Genomic DNA, 19,263 nt, shown 5'->3' with positions numbered 1-19,263 from the left:
TTCACCGGCTGATAGCTCCGGAAATCACGTGAGCAGATTCCAGCCACAATCCACCTGCGCGAGCGAGCGAGCTAGTGGACTTCTGATGCTACGGGAGACTGGCGAAAGAAGAGTGACCGTTAAACATTACAAGTCGGGGGGAAAAGTTGTTTTTATGCCCACACGTGTAACTAGATTGTGGCTAAAAAGCAGATCAATGGATTTCAGTATCTTCTGCCTGTGTTTAATCAATGTTATTCTCCTCGCAGGTAAGTTTGAATTTGTCTTTTTTTCCTCTGGAGGGCTGCGGGCTAAGTTATGTTTGCTCGCGCGCTACCTTCCCTCAGAAGTTTATTTTAGTTTTTAATTACTTTGTTTGTTTTGTTTTCATTCACTTTTTAGATTTGTGTTATATTAGAATTTCATAATATTGCCATTTCATAGTTTCAATTGTACACCAAATTGGCGAGAGTAGAGTAACTTACGTTAGTTTTGGTCAGTAAAAAAAAGGTCACTAATTTCAAAATGTAAGTTACGTTAGATTATAAAATCTTACTACGGCGATATTTATAAGAAACAACTAAATTAATTATATTACCAGTTTATAGAACAAAAATGTTAATAAATACCTTAATAGCTTTAAATTAATTTACTTTTAATTAATTTATGATTATTTATAAAATAACGGCATATAACGTAATATATATCAACCAGAGTAGGAACACTATGTTTCATTTAACATTACACAATAAATATGATTCTAGTGTAACGGTACTTTATATACGACTTAAATAACGTTGCTTGTGTTATACGTAACGTACACGTTTGGGGAGTTAAATTTGTATTCTTATTTTAATCCGTGTCTTTGTTAACAGTCCGCGAAGCGCAGCTTGAATAGCGGTTTATTTTCATGATGTTTATAAAGTCTTGTTTTATGCTGTTTTATGCTGCTGTTGAACAAGATGTGTTGTTTGAACACGTTTAAAGGTCACATTATTAATTTTCTAGAATACGTTTCTTGAATATTGTTGTTAGTTGGCAGTGCACAACAGCTTAACCGTCTTAAAGCCATCAAGAGGGGCTTCTTACATGCTGCCATCTGGCAATGCAAGCTCCACTTGCACCCCCCTTCTCAAGAAGACTCCTCTAGATGTCTGAAACTGAGGTTGCTGCTTATAAAGTCTACATATAAGACCTGATATTGACTGATCCCCTTGGTTGAGAAGACAAACAAACCACACTAGGTTTAGTCTTACTAGTTATCATTGATTTTCTATGAGAGGCACATGATGTTTAGCAGTTTGGCACTTCTGGTTGTTGACCAACACTCTGTTGGTTCATGAGAGGAAGGGAATGAGGATAATGATAACACAAGAAACTGTTAACACAGACACCACCCATTCCCCCTGTTTATTTTTTATTTCTGAGTAAGAACTGATACTGTTTGTGCAGTTTTGGTCGAAGGTTACCGGTGTTGTTTAGAGATTCAGATTGCGTAGCATACAGACCAGCACAAGGAAAAAATAGAAGTGAGAAAGTGGCATGGATAGGTCAATGACTTTCCGTGCCACTGGTTACTGATTAACTGGAGTTTAACAATATCAAGCTGTGTACACACACACACACACACACACACACACACTCTGCTTTTGTTTTTAATTCAAATCTAGAATGTTTTTAAGATTGGTTGTGGTGTTTAATCTGAGCTATAAAACATAATGCATTTTCCCATTTCCATGGAAGACATTCAGGTATGTTTTAGAAGGCTTGTGTGTGACATTTATTCCTCCATGGTGTTAACCTGTCAGACTCATTGCCATCACAAAAGATTGTCAAGTTTGACATTTGTGTGCTCCATGTCCTTCTCAGTAGACAGGGATATTGTTTTTGGTGCCAGCTATAAGTATATTTCTCATTCATGGTGTCATTCTGTCACAACACTGATTATTCATAAAGGGATCTGAAGACGTGTAATATTACAGATGTCATTTTTTATAATATATAATTTGATATCATATTCTATCTATGGCTTATAAGTAATTTTAGTAACCGCCTGGATCCTTATTAGTGTAAAAAAAAACTTGAATAGTTCTCTGTATCCAACCTATTTTTCCTGTAAGAGTAGGTATATAATTATACATAATTAAAATGTACAGTATTTTTCTTCTGTGATAATGGATTAAAATATTGATGATTCATCCTGCATGATTTTTTTTTCAATGAGACGTTGTCTAGAATGAGAATGTCCCTTCCCTAATACCAAATCACGGTTTGTGGCTGTTCTGTCCTGTAGTCCCTAGTGTCCATTATTTCCAATAATACCGTCCACAGGCTCTGACAGGCTTGTCCCTTCACTTAGACATTAGCCAGATGCCGCCAGACACCCCTGGTCAGTCAGCACTTTTATTTTGCTCCTGTGCTTGTGTATGAGCTCACTCATTCATGTCTGGCCCATGTTGTTATATGCACTCAACATCTCAATGTTATCTGGCTCTCCTTTCTAAATTTTGACTCCCACTTGTCTTCAAAAGCCATTGAGAACCCTACAGGACCTTCCCATTCATAAGCGACCGAGTGTAGTGTCTTGTTTTAACCCTGTTTAAGGTCAATGTACTGCTCTGAAAATCTCCTTGAGTAGACCTGTGCTGTAGTTACCTGAGAAACTGAACTACTCTGGAGACCCTGCCTGGAGACCGTTGCTAGGAGCCCTGCAGCACACATGAGTCCTTAGGACGTGATTGTAGTAGAGAATTCAGCTAATAGTGAAATCTTGGTTTGTCTGTTTTTGATAGGGGGGGGGGGGGGGTATTTTTTTTCTAAATTTATATTTAAATTTATTATTTTTTCTATATATTTTTCAATTACTGAATGTCACAATTTTTTGGAAACGTGCTCTGAGATCTCAGAAAGCAGGGTAGATGTTTCTGTAAGGCAGGTTTCAGCAGAGCATTGTTCATTTTAGAGCTGCAACTAACGATTATTTTTTCTGTCGACTAATCTAACAATTATTTTTATTACAATAAATAATTAATCTAATGTTCTTTTTTTTAATTAGCTAGTGAATCCTTTGGATAACTTTACAAAAAATATATAAGTACAACTTCTAATATAATATTTCAACCTCTATTCATTTTCAACCAATGTGGTTGAAGTTTTTACAGTATAAAATAATAAAGAGGCAAAGAAAATTATTTTAATATGGTAAATATGAGTTTATGATAGCGTTTATAATTAAACCACAGTAGCCATACATTTACAGTTGTCTGAGACGTCATGAAATGTTCTTTAGCATCACAAACCATAAAATGTAGTCAGGGTTCTGCTATGGTTTAGCATGGTTTCCAAAGATCTGGAGCTGATTCGGGGTAGCTCGGTGGTCTGTGACTGTTGTCTCGCAGTGCACTGTCTTTTAAGGGACCGTTCACATATCACGTCTTTTGCACGCTCAAGTTCGTTATTTCCAATGTAGGCGCGCGATATGCGCGCTCATAATGGAAGTGACGGTGCGACGTGTTCGTTATTTCCAGGCGCGTCCGCACCGCATCGAGTTAAAAACATCTCAACTTTTCAGAATGCCGCAAGCGGAAGAATATCAGACCTGAACCAGGAAGTTGGTCACCAGATCACACTGTAACCAGTTAAACCGTAACACCGGAGAGCGCCAAGATGTTTTCCTCTGAAGTGCTAGCGCATCGCAGTTGTGCTGCCGTGGTACACCTTGTTGGTTTTGCAAAGGGAACAAAGGGCCATTTTATTTGTCCTCTGTTTAAAGTATTCCTATACTTTTGATGACAGTGGTCTGTTTTTGTGATAGAATGCAACTTTCTTCATTCCCAGTATGCCATTACGCGAGATGTAAACAAACAGTGTGACTTTGCAGCACTAGTTCATTTTACACATGGTTTATTAATAAATGAACATTTACAGTTAATAAATTAAACCATTTCTTACCAGCCACTGAGATATCTCTCTACTAAATTTTTAATTATTGTATTTCAGTGGATTTGACCGAAATAAGACAAATAAACTCGCACATTTATAGGGGAATTTCTATTTTCTTTTAACTGTACTATTTTATTATTGTGCTTGCTAATGTACTTGTTACTATAATTAATTATTCTAAAAAAAATAGTATTATACTATGATAATTATCTTCCTATTAATATAAAAAGGTACTCTTTTTATAATCCTATTGTACTTACTGCTCTCAATAAATAATTTCTTCCTAATTAGTATTCTTTTAGATTGAATGGAATCTGTTTGATGTGTTTAGTGAGAGTGGGCACCCACAGAGAGGAAACGATGTTGAGCAGGTATGGCTTGAAGGCATGCTATGAGGCAGTGAGATATTTATTTGAGATACCCTGAGATTTGTCTTTGTGTAATCTAAGGGGAGACGAGCTGCTGAGTTATGGCCTCAGGCCACCCTCTCTACTCTGCTCTTCAGCTGAGCTGTCTAATCCAACCAGCAGAGCCTCTCAAAATGAAACTCTGATATTGACTGCAGCCTCACCTGCGACTCAAAGCCCTGCGTTTTGTAGTGCGTTTCTCCTTCTCTCAACACAACATTCCCCCTGGTGCTGTCCTTCTGAATAAGACACTGAGCTTCAGAGTAAAATCACACTCCAAGCACCTCTGTTGGCGTGTGGACGCTGTATGCCCTCCATCTAACAGAAAGGACACGCTACCCATATGAATATTCAGGCCTCTGCTTCATAAATATTTTAGGATGCAAGACTCGTATCTGAGATGGCAGGCAACACCTACTCCTGTTGCGTTTCAACACTCTGATCCCATGTGCCAAGCCCTTGCTCACTCTCTCTCATAGCTGATTTCATTTGCCTTCTTTTTCAATGTGGAGAGTAAGTGGGCCATTACTGCGGGCTGATCACTTTCCCTTAGACCTGGGGATAATGATAAATAACCAAAATTGTAAGGTGTTTTTTTTTTTTTTTTTTTTGGGTCACTAGTTTCATTTGTGGTCTTGTTATGCATGCATGGATCATCACATACACATGCTGAAATAAGCGGAGATGCCGGAGCAGAGGTTAAAGTCACGGATGAGCGTATGATTTTGAGGATGGAGGGAAGAAAGGGTGATAATTGTAAGTATATTATGCGAGACCAAGAGACACATGAAACAAGAAATCAAAAGGGATAATGGAAGAGAATGGAATCGTATTTCAGAGGGATTTGGCAAGGTCGAGGGTCAAGTATGTAATGGATGGCATTTATTTTTATTTTTTTAGGCATGTGTGAATCACTGTTAAGCTCAGATCATAGCGAGGCAGTCGTGGGCTGGGATTTACACTTCTCTCCTTCCACTGTTCTAAAAAAGCTTCCATAAACACAAGGTCACGAAACCTCTCCTTCTGCGTCTCTCCATCCATCACACATCAGCTCCTCCTTGTTTTTGCAGCAGTGATAAGGAGGACCTGCGGTGCATCCATCATTGTATACCTTGGCTCACCCCTCAGTAATAAATATCTCACAGTATATCCCATAATGAGTCTTAATACACACACAGAACTAATAAACACCCATCTGTGATTCAGACAGAAATGTCTCATCTCAATTAGATCTTTTGCTACTATGATTGATGAAATCTTGTGGTACGTTCCAATCTCCTAATATCGCACTGTGAAGTGGACTTAAAAGGATATACAGCCAAAAGTGAGATTGTTCACCCCCCCCCAAAAAAATTGTATATTGACCACAAACTGACAGTATGGAGAAAAAAGAAAAGAAAAAAAAACATTTTTTGTGCGACTTGAAACACCATATGGATGAGTAAATAAGGACAGAATCTTAATTTTTGCCTGTAAACAGCAGAAAGTGTTTATTTTTAATGATGTCCCTATTGGTATAAAAATAGAACAATATTATGCTTTAATAACATAGCTGACATATTGGAACAGAGACATTAGTTTGATCCATCTGTAATGATGTTGACCAATAATGAGTTCCGGTACTCCAAAATTTAGCTGAATTTATGATACTTTATGATAAATTACTTTTCTTCAACTAGGATGCATTAATTTAATCTAAAGTAAATTTTCTTTACTATTTCAAATAAATGCTGTTCTTTTGAACTTTATATTAAAATAATGCCTAAAAAAACTTTTTGAATAGTAATGTAAACTCAATGGGTAACCTGACATAATTTAATCTAAGCCAAGCAATGGTAGTATTACTAGTAATGTGTACCAGTTATCTGACTCCACTGTGTCCTGTCATAAACACACCGATGACGTCTGTCAGAATTGCTTGGAATTTAGATCCTGTCCTTCCTGTTTAGGTACTGCTAGACTGGGTTAACATGATCCTTTGTGTCCTTGCCGTCTTTCGAGGACAGAGTTTGTGTGCGGTGCTCTTGTATTTTATCTGAGATAATCAGCATGTTTAAGCATTTATTCACTTGAAAAAGTAGACCGTCATGCAGCAGTTTTTCTTAATCCAAAAACACAGCTGTTCTTTAATCTAAATTGGTAGGAGAAAACATATTCTCTGAAAGTATGCAGCTATTAAAGCATGGTGTATAGGCTTATGTGTTTGTGTTTTGTGTGGGAGAGAGTGGTCAGGCTCCAGTGTGAGATTATTTTTGCCTTAAAGACAGAGTGTGTAGGTGTGTGTGTGTATGCCTGCAAGCTTGACATTGGTATGTCTGTGTGGTGTGTGCAGTCTTGGTGCAGTCACAGAGTGTTTGTCAGTGTGTGTGTGAAAGAGACTTCACTATGCAGGAATCATGTCTACTGGGATTTACTGTAGCAGGTCTTATACTCAGAAACGTCATATGTGCCAGTACTGTTGTCGCTTTCTGTCTCTCTCTCTCACACACTCATGTTAACTGGAAAAATAAAGTTTGTTATCAGTCTCCTTAAGAGTCAGCTCGAGCAGAAAATCAAATATTGGCACTTTACTTGTACTACTCAGATTAGCCCATTAAAACGACCTCATCTCTGGTCCAGGATTAGCCCGAGCTGAAAGCCATTAAAACATTGCCAAATTCAGAGATGGTTTTATAAAGCTTCCAGATAGATGCAAGAAGTCCGTTCCAGCTCTTTACGATTAGATTATACTCTAAATTGAGGAAATGTATTCATGTATAGTACAAGATCTTTGTCACTCCGTTTTATGTTGTCAAAGAGATTTAGTTCCTCCAGAAATAAGGAAAGCAAGAAGTAAAGCAGCTGTGTAGGAATCAAATTTAGGCACTTTATCTCATTGAGAAACATTATGCATTATCGACTGCCAGCGCACGAGAGAAAAAGCAAATTTGAACAGACTGGAAAAGTAAAAAAATGGAATATCCTTGTCTCATTTGACACACACACGCACACTTCCTCTGGCATTAGCATTCAAGTCAACCCCACTTTAACGTTAAGGCAAATTGTAATCTGTTCCTACATATGTAAATGACTCTTGTGTGCAGGAAAAAGTGATTTGTTTTCCCTAGATAATCATTAGTATGCACAATTACATTTTTATGTGCCATTTTCTCGGCATGAGGATGTATTCTTGTTGCAATCTTAACATTTAGCCTGTGGTGCAATGTATTTAGTAATTCAAATAACTTTTTGGACTTTGGTAGTTCTGATAAATCAACCATCTAGTGCTCATCTTTATCCAAACAAACTGTTTCATTACAGCCTTCATGATAATCTTCTACGTTCTGCTTCTGGGGCTATGATTAGACACAGTGAGTGTGCATGAATATGAAATGAGTTTATTTGCTTTAAAAGGAAGCCTACAGTCTGTTTCAGTGCAATATACCTGCTGTGTATAACCAATAGCTTGCGTTTTGTGCATGTACTGCATGACCTTGTCATTGCATTGGGTTTTGGATTTAGGTATTAAAATCTTCAGGGTTGTGATGATTTAATCACCAGTATATTTAGCAGTCTCACATTAGCCCCTTTCACACTGCCATTCCAGAAAATACACGGGTAATGTGTCCCGGCAGTTGTTCCCTGATCGCTAGATTTTGCCCCTTTCACTCTGCCAGTGATTACCCGGATTTCTGCATGCGTTCACACACAACCCGTAAAGGTCCCTTAAAGACACGTGACACCAGAATGTGACGTGATGTTCGAGTCGAAAATGCTAAGCATGTTAACTTTTTCACTTAAGCTGGTGAATGATCTCCGCTTCAGCGCGGAAAGTGAGGAACTAACTGATCTCTGCCTTGTTACAGTTTGCACATATTTTTTTGTCACAAATGCTGATCTGCCTTCAAAACACCTGGTAAAAGAGTCACGCGATAAGGTGCGTCATCACTACGACACAGCCTTTATGGCATTTGTTCTGTTTTTTTTTTTTTTTTTTTCACACAGCATTCCGGAATTGAACCCGGCAATGCAATCTCAGTGTTTCAATTCGCACAGAAGGCGACCCGGGAATGTTGTAAACGGGATGTTACAGGTGTAAACGGGATCTTAAACATTGAGCTTGTCCACTTTCAAGAACTTGCATGTGGTCGAACTACCACAGAAGACTGTCTACTTTCCACCCACTGACCTGACGTGATCGTTATGGGATGTTTTTTGAGAGAAACCACTAAAACAATTTATTCAAACTTCTTTGTATTGTGGCAAAACACACAGGTTAAAGTGGGCTCTAATGCCATTTCATGCATTCTAAGTAGGGGTGCAATCGAGATCGACCGATCGTTAATGCGCATCTAATCAGCAAATAAACGCTGAAAATGAACTTGGATTTGCGCATCTACTCAGTTAACAATGGCTCTGTGTAGTAACAGCGGCTCTATGTGAAATCACGCACCTGAGGGAATTTACCGCTGATTAGAGAACTGGCTTTACTGACGAGATGCGCATAACGATCGACCGATCTTGATCGGTGCACCCCTAATTCTAAGTTATGTCCCTTTTAAGATTCAATCTGTGTTACCATACTTATAGTTTTTCTTTGGCTTTCTTTCTAATGTGGGTTTTGGTCATATAATGTTGCTAAAATGTGCTATTTGTAGCCTTTTATATCAAGCTGATCGCTACACCTACTTAGCATTTCTCATGAAAGCACCTTGTATTGTTATGGAAATAGGCAGAATCTCATAGACATCACATACAAATCATATACTGCTGTAATTGTGTGTTTATTAGCACATTTATTTATTTAATCCGTAGAAATGTTTTGCTGGGTTTCTCCTGTACAAAACTGTATGCAGAAGTTTAAGGATCATTTATCAAAGACAGGGCAGGCTATGAACAAATAATATGTTTGGATATGTTTTTAGCACAATTTTAAGAATAAAGATCAATTAAGAAATGTTTTGGACACATTCTGGAAAACAATTGATAACTTTAGAAGTTAGAACAAAAGAAGAAAATGGCAACTATGCAAATATTGATGCGTTTATTTGTAGTGCATGTGCTTGTCAATAAGTAAGGGCTTTATAAGCAACAACATTTTGCTCAAAGCCAGTGTACATTAAAGAGAGCTTTAATTAAGGAGACCGAGATATCGAGATGCAGAGGAAAAAACGTCTGTAATTGACTGCAAAGCACATCGTTTCCCTGAAGACTGCCTCTTGATATAATAAGCGGTGTTTTTTTTGGTACTTGGCAAACAGTAACAATTGAAGTGTAGTTTGTTCTGTTGTGAATAATATTTTACCATGCAGTGGTAGTTTAACCTAGTTTTTAATTCCTTTATGCTGAAATCTGCTTCTCAGGTTTGTCTGTTTTAAGCCTTTTGCATATACGGTAAAGTCTGTGTGATGCCAGTATAAAGCTGCTGTGTATGATTTCTGCTACTGTAGATCTTCCTCTGAAAAAATGCTTTAGCTGTTAAGTGTCTTAATGGATTATTGTTTACTTCATGGCCACATCACAAGGCCATCATTTCTCAGTGTCGTTCTCTCATCCCTTTCCATTCTGTGTTCTAGTGTCAGAAAGGAAGTTTTTGTTGTTGTTGTTTTTTGCTCTCTCAGTACTTTTATAGCCCTCTCTCTTTCTCTCTCTCTTTTCCATTCCTTTTTCATTTTGTATAAAGTGATGCATTTATGCAGCTCTAGGTGTTCTGTAATCCTCAGATTTACTGTTCTTCTGTGGTGTGCTCATCTGACACAAATGCAAACACATTTTTGAAATGTCCTTTGTTCATCCTCACAGACACATGTTCCCCCTTTTTAAAATCAGAACTTTGACATTTCACTTATTTCTTTATAGTGTTTACAATTTGACATTTACCTTAGCATAAGAGGGGATTCTCTAGAGCCTCTTGGCACATTGGAAACCTTTAGATGAACTGTATGTTGGTTTTGGAGGCTAAAGGTAATATTTCTTCTTTTGCATCCTGAATAAACAAAGTTTCCCTCAGAATGTTAGTTTGTCACCTGAGTATATTCTAGCCTTACACATCTGTCCCACTTTCTTTACTGGTTAAATGATCAGCATCATGATGATGGGAAACCCACCCAAGCTGAAGCCACCAAGTTTCCAGGCCTGCAAAATAAAATAACTGCTTTTTAGGGCTCTTGGCTACAGTTGTTGAATATTTCAGATGAAATGTCATGTTTGATTTCTGTGACATTGAATTAATCCGATATGTTGAACCGTTGTGTTCTGAAATGTAATTTTTGCAAAGCCATGCTGTCGTTCTGCTTGACTTGTTTTTTCAATATGTCTTTCAGGACAATTTAAATGAAGATTAATAATGGGTCTGTTTCTGTCACACATGTCCTACCTGTTGTGCTTTTGTTGATTTGAGATTTGAGTATAAAAACCGTTTTTCATCATTTGATGTATTTTAGGTTTTTATTTTAGCCTTGGTCAAATAAGAAGTTGGTATATGACCACTTAGGCGTTTTGGCTCCGAACACAAACTCTTTCTGATTCTTTGATTGAGGTTCCTTGCTGAGAGTGAAAGCCTGTTAGCTGAGATCAGACACTTTCATTGGGATTACTGCCTGTCTGACCCTGACTGATCTTTAAGCTGAGAGACAGCTGTCTGTCTGTTTGACCACTTTTGATTTAACCTCTTTAAATGCAAGGCGGAGAAGCTTCTAGTGTGGTTGTTTCATTGTGTGTGAGTGCAAATGGGCATGTATGTTGTGTGGGCTTAATGGCTTTCAAAGCACTTGGGTTCTTGAGGTAGAGAAGCAAATTGCTTTTCCAGGTATATTTTTAAATTCAGTGACTTTTTTTTTAGATTTTTAGATTATCATCTGCAGGTTTGATTTCATCGTTTTCTAAAGAGTGTACACCTATTTGTAGAATTTTTAGTGTATAAAATTTGCCTGTGAAAAGGGCATCTGTGTGTTCTTTGGTCTGGTGAATGTGGCTTTGTTAAATAAGCATGTCTAGGTGTGAGCGAGTACTGATGTAAGCCAGAATCTTTCCAGAAGGCTTCCATCGATACACTGTCCTCTTTTATTGTACTCCAAACATCAAGAAAATCAAATGCAGTGTTTCATGTAATGACAAAATAGATTTATTTTTCTTTTACAAAGCATTAAAACGATATGGATCGCAATGAGTATGTTAGATCTGAAGGTTGTTAATGTATTTGGAAATTATGTTTACCCACAAAAGATGAAATACATTCTTAAAGAAGTCATTTTATAGTGCAGACATTTAGTGACTGCCTGGAATGGTACTGCTTTTAATTGATACAATTAAAGGAAGTTTGATGGAGGATGGCAAGCTCTTAAACAACTGGAAAATGGTAAAAGAATCACAGGCACACATAATTGGCTGCATTTGCAGTAGCTGGAATTTTCCCCTGTAATACTTACTAGGGATGGGCATTTTGGGAAATTTCTCATTTCGATCATCTATAGGTTTCAAAAACGATTAATCGATTAATCGGGGGTGGGGCTTAATGTGGGGGGGGGGGGGGGGCATGGCCATAATGTAGGCCTATATAATGAAAAAACCTAAAGATTGTTATGAAAACGAAAAAATAAAAATAAAAATCTGAAAATCTGTCTATGAAAACATGAACACATGATTAGGACAGGTTATATTATGATTATGATGAAGGAATGTTATTAATAAAGGAGCAAGAAATATCTGCCTTAGGTGAAGAGTATACCAATAAACGGAAGCTAATTCTATGACACGTCCTATGATAAATCAGATAACTGAGATACATATCAGACGTAACATTACAACTTGTATCAGCACAATAGGATGCTAAGTTATGCGTTAGACAGAGAGAGAGAGAGAGAGCTCCCGCTGATGTGTTTTCATGACAGCGCGCTGAAAGATGGGCAAGGACAGATTTTACTATAGATTCCTATAAAGTTCTCATTATAAATGTATGGCAGATTTGTGCTATATTTTCATCTAAGTTATTAAGTGTAATAGTTGTAATTAAGCTGTATTTTTAAGTTAAGTTTTATTTTCCATAAGCCACCTTTGCGTTTTCGAAGCCATATGAATTGAATGGTTGCATTATTATAACATCAGTAATAAAATAATAACAATAATAATAGAAAAATAAAACATTTAAGAGCAATATCATTATCGTGCATTGCTTATATGAGCATGAAACGAATCACTGATATGCAGCGATTTTAGCTTAATTGTTCATGTTAATTAATCAGACATAGACTTGCAACTTTTATCTGAAAAAAAAAAAAAATATATAAAATCGCCGATGCAGATGTGAACCTGACCGAAAGTATAACTCGGATTGCGCTTTACAAACACGAAAGTACAATAAATTCACATTAGTGTCATTATCGTTATTAATTTTTTTATGTATTCTAATATTTAATATTTTTTATTCAATTTGCACTTTCTGATCAACCAAAATATTATTTAAATATTGTTTAACAGCATGGAAATCACTGATTATTGCTAAATAATTGAATAAGATTTAAAATATATTTAAGATAAAAACTATGACAAACAAATAATTTTCGTCATCTCTACGAATATGTTTAATGTAATTAGGCTACAAATATATCCAGTGCATTTTTATTTTATAAAGACCATTTCATTATTTGTCTGTGATTTTAAAAATTAACACACAAAGATACTTTTTCTTTTTTGCTACTTTATTCAACTGCATTTTTTTTTAACAAAACATTATCTTCCAATATAACTTTAGCAGCATATTTTGATCCAGCGGTGAAACGTAGTTTTTAAAAAATAAAGAAAAAAGTTCACCAAGTTTAACCAAACAACTATTATAAGGTATAAAACAGAGACCAATAGCCTAGATATTTTAACTATGGCTAAAGCTCAAAACTAAAATAATAATATTATTTATAAAAAAAAATGGATGTTATATTTACCACGACCGGTGAAACATTCAAAAGTCGGTCTACGTGCACAGATGAGAGCCGAGTGCGCAGCCTGTTCACATTTAGTGGAATAAATTCGCTCCGCTGGAACAGATGTTGCAGGAACAGTCAGGTACCACTGGACAAGTAAAACTTCTCTGTCCCTGAAACTACTGGGCAGCAAATCTTTCACCACCATTTCAGCGAATAGCTTTGTCGTCTTCTCGGTTCTGTCTGCGTTGCATTTAGGTCTTACGGCAAGTGATTCAATGCTCGTCTGAGTTGCCGCCTGTTATCGCCAAATATTTTATGTACACATTTTAGATGATAGCGGATTATATTTGTTGTAGATGTGTGTGACAGCTTGCGCTGCACAGCTTACCCTGAACTGTTTTTTCATCGTTCTTCTCAAAGGGAAGCCAGCCATCACTACGTGACTTTGAGGCCATGATTATCTGTCTTATGTCTTTTGAGGCATCAAGTGGGAAGCTAACCAATCAGAGACCAGGGCGCCCGCCCAATGTGCTGCCATAACCAATAAAAAATAATAATAATAATTTCGATCATCGTTTATGTGATCGATCATCGCTGTCGCGGTCGAGTACTCGAGTACTCGATCACTGTTGCACATCCCTAATACTTACTCTTTGATTGGGTAAGAAAAACCTTTTAATTCAAAGCAAAGGCAAAGTGAACTTCATGCACTGTGATCCATTTGCAACTTCATTGGTCCATTGCCTGTTGGATGTTGAGAGAAACACACATTGCATTATGAATGTGTGTATGGTTCCACACAATGTGCTGTGCCCTACAGCAGGCTTGTATGATGCATATTCAGTGCTTTTTAAAGCAGATCTTGCTTGCTGCTATATCACATTCATACACTCATACACATAGTGGCACTGTAAGTGCAGTCTTACACTATTTATCTCTACTGTCCAGATGCTCCACTCCTCTAATTCTCCTGACATTGGGTGATTTTTATAATTGAAACAACCCAAAGAGAGTCCATCTTTTTTTTTCTTTCTTTTTTTTATTACCAGGTAAACAATTCTGTAAACAATTGTGTGGATTGATCATTAAATATTTTATTTGGTGTGTGGAAATGGCATCGTGTTTAATGCTTGACATTCAGAGCCTCTATCATCTTCTTTCTGAGCCTGAGGGAGCAAAGCAAACAGAGGTGCTCAACACATCTGCTGGTTAGTTTTCATGCTGGTTTTTAAAGCTTGAGATTGCTCTCATCATATTGAGACTGTGTTCACTACAGGGATGAGGTCTATGCAGACCTGTGTGTAGTCAACATGGTGTGTGTTATCAGGAGGGCTGGGTGTGATCTGATAGTGCTCTCACCTAGTGACTAAAGTCCTATCTTTACTGTCCTGTTGTCTCTTTCATAAAGAACACCAGGAACAGCTGAAGCCTGTTTTTTTTTTTTTTTGTAAGAATTGGGTATTTATAGAAACTTGGTATGAATTCTAGAATGTTGAGATCGGTCAGATTCAGTGTAGTGTTGTGCTGGTACTGGCTTTGTGCCCATACATACAATGTCACAAATCTATTGTCAAGTGCTATTGATTTACATAGGCACACAGTTTGTCAAATTCACAGTTTGCCAAGCTCCCAGTGGAACCATTATTAGAAATACAATATTTTGTAGATGAAAATAAAACACTGTTGCAGCCTGGGGGGTCTGAAAAACACCCACATTTTTAATCTTAAACTAAACTCTTTGTCCATGGAATAATTGCTTTCACATTTTCCCACCATCTGTAAAGAAAATCTGTTCCTACTAAGTCTTGTTAAATGTTTTGGGGCGAGAACTAGATGCCTTGGTCCTGAGGACTACCGGCAGGTTCTACATGAGAAACTATGTAACTATGTTTTGTCATTTTGTCAAATTTGTCTTTTTTCATTTATTTACCGGCATCGGCCGATATCAGTGTTTAGTTGCGCCGATTTAAAGTCGGGCACGTCGGCGGGCAGCCCCGTGTTATTGTTGCAGTGGAAAGTGCTACTGCGCATGTGAAGAACCCCAAGCCAAAACTTTTGGAAGATTCAACAACAGTCCTTGGGAGATAAAGGTAGTCAGAGAATCTCACTCTGTTAATGGGGTGGAGAAGTTGTCAGCTCTTACAGTCTACAGCTGTATTATTATTATCATGTGCAAAGCCACTTGGGAAAAAAAGCTTTCTCACCCGAATTAAAGGGGTTTTAGTCTGAATAAAATGCTAGTAGCAGGACTGTAAAATGAATAGATGTGATTATGATCATTTGATAAAATGAAGAGAGTGCGCCATACATTTTAGATCATGTTACTTTGTTGACTGACTTGTTCCCGTCAAGGAGACCGCTGAATGCGCCTCTTTAAATGTTTTCGTGGTGCTCGTTGTATTTTAAAACGCAATTGCAATGTTTTCAAATGACACTATAGTATTAAAAATAAAATGATCCCAAACATAACTGTGGCGCTTGTGGCTGTGCTGCGCAGTCAGTGAACCGCTTTTCACATCAAACATTTTATGCAAGTATTATGACCAGTACTTTTTTTGTTTGATCCTGTTCTGCAAAATATTCGATTTAGAATTTTTGCGTTCCGCTAGGCCTATTTGTTTAAAAAAAAATTGATATTCGAATTTCGCTTTATTTTTGCTTTCCATAAAAAAAAAAAACTTTTGGATGATATTCTAATGATATGACCAGCACCTGTATACTCCTATTCATAAGTTTGTAGTTGTTTAGTTTTTTTTCCCCATCCAAAGACAGAAGTCTCTTATGCTCACCAGCGCATTTATTCGATCAGAAAAACTATAAAAACAGTAATATTGGGAAAGATTTAATAGGGGTGCTCCGATCACGATCGGCCGATCGTTATGCGTATCTCCTCAGTAAAGCCGGTTTTCTAATCAGCGGTTAATTCCATCAGGTGCGTGATTTCACATAGAGCAGCTGTTACTACACAGAGCCGTTGTTAATAGAGAAGATGCGCAAATCACGTTAATTTTCAGCGTTTATTGGCCCATCTTCTCAGTTAACAACGGCTCCGTGTAGTAACAGCTGCTCTATGTGAAATCACGCACCTGATGGAATTAACCACTGATTAGAAAACCGGCTTTACTGACGAGATGCGCATTAACGATCGGCCGATCGTGATCGGAGCACCCCTAAGATTTAACAAATTTTTCCTGAATTTTCAGCAGCCATTATCCCGTTCTTCGGAGTCACATGATTCTTCAGAAAGCCTGTGCTGATTAGCTGTTTAAGAAACCTCTCTTATTATCATTATCAGTGTTGAAAACCGCTGTGCTGCTTAATACTTTTGTGGAAGCTTTAATCGATTTTGTATTTATTTTTTTTATTATAGAAAGTGATAAATTGAAATGAAAAGCATTGAAATAAAAATCCTAGTAGCATTATAAATGTTTTAACTTTCACTTTAATTTCTTAAAAAAAAAAAAAAAAAAAAAAAAAAATATATATATATATATATATATATATATATATATATATATATCTTAAGGATTCCAAACTTATAAACAGTGGTGTATAAGATGTAGGTTAGAATTCTGAATAAAGGTGATGTTGAATTAAATTTAGTCTCTTAAAAAGGTTGAATGTTTTTCCTGCTGATCACATTGCAGCCGACTGACCCGTATGGTGTGACCTGAGAGGTTAGAGTGATACCCCTCCCAAACATTCGGGAGGATTTTAGTAAAATATTAAACGATACTTGTATTTCTATGAGCGTGCCTGCTGGCTTATCTGCATTTTGTTAATATTATAGTCCAGTTGTCTGAATTTCAGGCTGTGAACAAGCTGTGTATATGCATATTTTTGAAGCTGCCAATTAGTTATCCAGTAATTGTGGTGTCTGTGTTTAGTGTGCATGCTTGGCTGATTTCATTGAACAGTTCAAATTTAACCTATTATTTTGTTAAATTAATTTAACTGCACCTACAGATGGATGTTAATTTAATAGATTTGTCTCTGAGTAGTTGCGAATGAAAGATATGCCTCTAACTTTTCTAGGAAACAAAACTTTCTAGGATTTCTGGGAATGGTGACAAGGTAACTAAGGGATTTGTGAGCTTGCGTTGTCAGAATAAATTGGTGTCACACATTTTGCTTTGAAACGGCACTCTGTTTTTCCATCTCCTATATACTCTTGTGGAATTCTTGCTATGTTTAAAATTTCACCGGCGTTCTATACATTAAGCTGTAGAGAAATCAGCTGCAATGCCGGTTTTAGACCAGCCCTCTCTTTCATAAGCAGCCTGTGCTAATAACTCCGAGAAAAGAGGCCTCATTATTGCCAAACGAGTTGGGGGCTTTAATCCTTAATTGAGCACTGCAGTTCAGGAGAGAATGTTCTAGAATGATATTCACGCTCTGTCAGTCTGAGCCCTCTGCTTTCTCGGCCCTTCCAAAATCATTAAAGACCTACGTGAGAACTTCAGGCTGCTGTGTGTACATGTGAGTGTGGGATTATGTGTGTCGGCTTTACATTTTGATTCGTGTTTTAGATCTCAATTAAACATTTAATTTAACGTGTGCTCAAGATTTTATGTGTAGGGTCAGCCTCTCTCTGTTCTGCTTTGTGAACATCATCTGAGTTACTTGTCAAAGACTGTTAGTAGTCTGGTTTTGTCAGATTAGAAGTAGACAAAAATTAGATGTAATCACTTTTCAACTAACTTTAGAGAAATCTACAAGAGCAAATTTATCCTTTTTCATCTTCATTTAGTATTTTTCCCTCCCCGTCTCATTTATACTGCAAGCTTTATACCAGGCTTCACAGTTTTCTTCCTGAAACTTCAGTGTTTACTTTTGTTTTACAGTTTTACAATTTAATCACGCTCCAAATTTGCTGCTTGACGTAAACAAGACCGAAGCACAGCAGAAAATGATCCAGAGATGGAGCAGTGTTCTTTTTTTTTTTTTAAAGCTGCTTAGTGATTTATTTAGTTGTTGTGGAAATAGTTTTGATGTAATGCAGATGGAAGAGGTCAGTGAACTGGTGGATTTAGTTCAGATTGGGTGTGTCGTTTGATCGCTCAGGTTGTGTATTAAAAACGAAGAGAGTTTATTTGACACAGATTGAGAGAGAGAGACAGACTGCGTGGAAATATACACGTGTCTAGATTAGTGTAGGTCCCAGTAGACAGGAGATATTTATGGTATCAGCAGTCTGTCCCTTCACCCAGGATCTGTCTCCTTGACCAGCCTCTCAGTAAGCACTGACCAGGCACATGACTTGTCTTGTGTTTACATGAATTATAAAGGGTTTGGTCCTGTTACACTTGCTTGGTCTCTGCTTGTGTTTGAGACCATGATCATCTCTTAAAAGGACAGTTCATCCAAAAATCATTATTTACTCCCCCTTGTGTCATTCCAGACATGTATGACTTGCTTGCTTGTTTGTGCATATCCTTCAGAAATTTGCAGGAATTCATGCAAAATTAACTAGTTGCCACAGTATTTGTGACCGCTTTTGGTTTTGTTTCTGCAAAAAAAAAAAGGAGGTTATTAGCCAAACAAATTTATTCTGACCCTGCCCCCCACATTTTTTGACAATTAATAATTTAATAATAATTCAAAGCATTTAAAAGACAGAATGGAAGTCATTATGGGCTGCAAAAATCAGTCCCACTAAGATTACAAGGCACTTTCTATATCTTACTAATTTGTCTTTAACTTCTTTAACTAACTATATTAGCCATATACAAATGGGATTCCAACTATGGGAAAGTGGTGGTGGGGGGGGGGGGGTGACCTGAGGGTGGGCAAGGAAAAATGTAAGTTGTTCAGCATTCATTACCATGTCTGTCTCAGGGTTCGAGAGCAGAAGAGAGGAGAGAGTACAGGTCACTTGTCTGAAGGACAGAGAAAGGAGCTGAGGAGGGAGTTGATGATGAGCAGATGCTAAGAGATATGAAAGTAATGGCCCTTTGGCTCAGTCACCTTATAAGATGATAAATAAACTGCCTCTCATTCCTTCAGAATGTTAGAGAAAGTGTTAGAGGGGGCCTGAT

General features: G+C 37.2%; 1 protein-coding gene across 1 annotated transcript in view; it reads left to right on the top strand.

The window, feature by feature from the left end:
* Nucleotides 1-32: 32 nt before the first annotated feature.
* Nucleotides 33-19,263, top strand: part of LOC128021149 (coxsackievirus and adenovirus receptor homolog) — a 37,932-nt gene continuing 18,701 nt past the window's right edge. The window contains exon 1 of the mRNA XM_052608143.1: nucleotides 33-248. Coding sequence (XP_052464103.1) covers nucleotides 86-248 — 163 coding nt within the window. The 5' untranslated portion in view covers nucleotides 33-85. The remainder of the gene's footprint in view (nucleotides 249-19,263) is intronic.

This window comes from Carassius gibelio, chromosome A10 (genome assembly GCF_023724105.1).
Source record: "Carassius gibelio isolate Cgi1373 ecotype wild population from Czech Republic chromosome A10, carGib1.2-hapl.c, whole genome shotgun sequence".
Lineage (NCBI taxonomy): Eukaryota > Metazoa > Chordata > Actinopteri > Cypriniformes > Cyprinidae > Carassius > Carassius gibelio.
The sequence above is the reverse complement of the archived record's forward strand: the minus strand, read 5'-3'. Positions and strand labels throughout refer to the sequence as shown.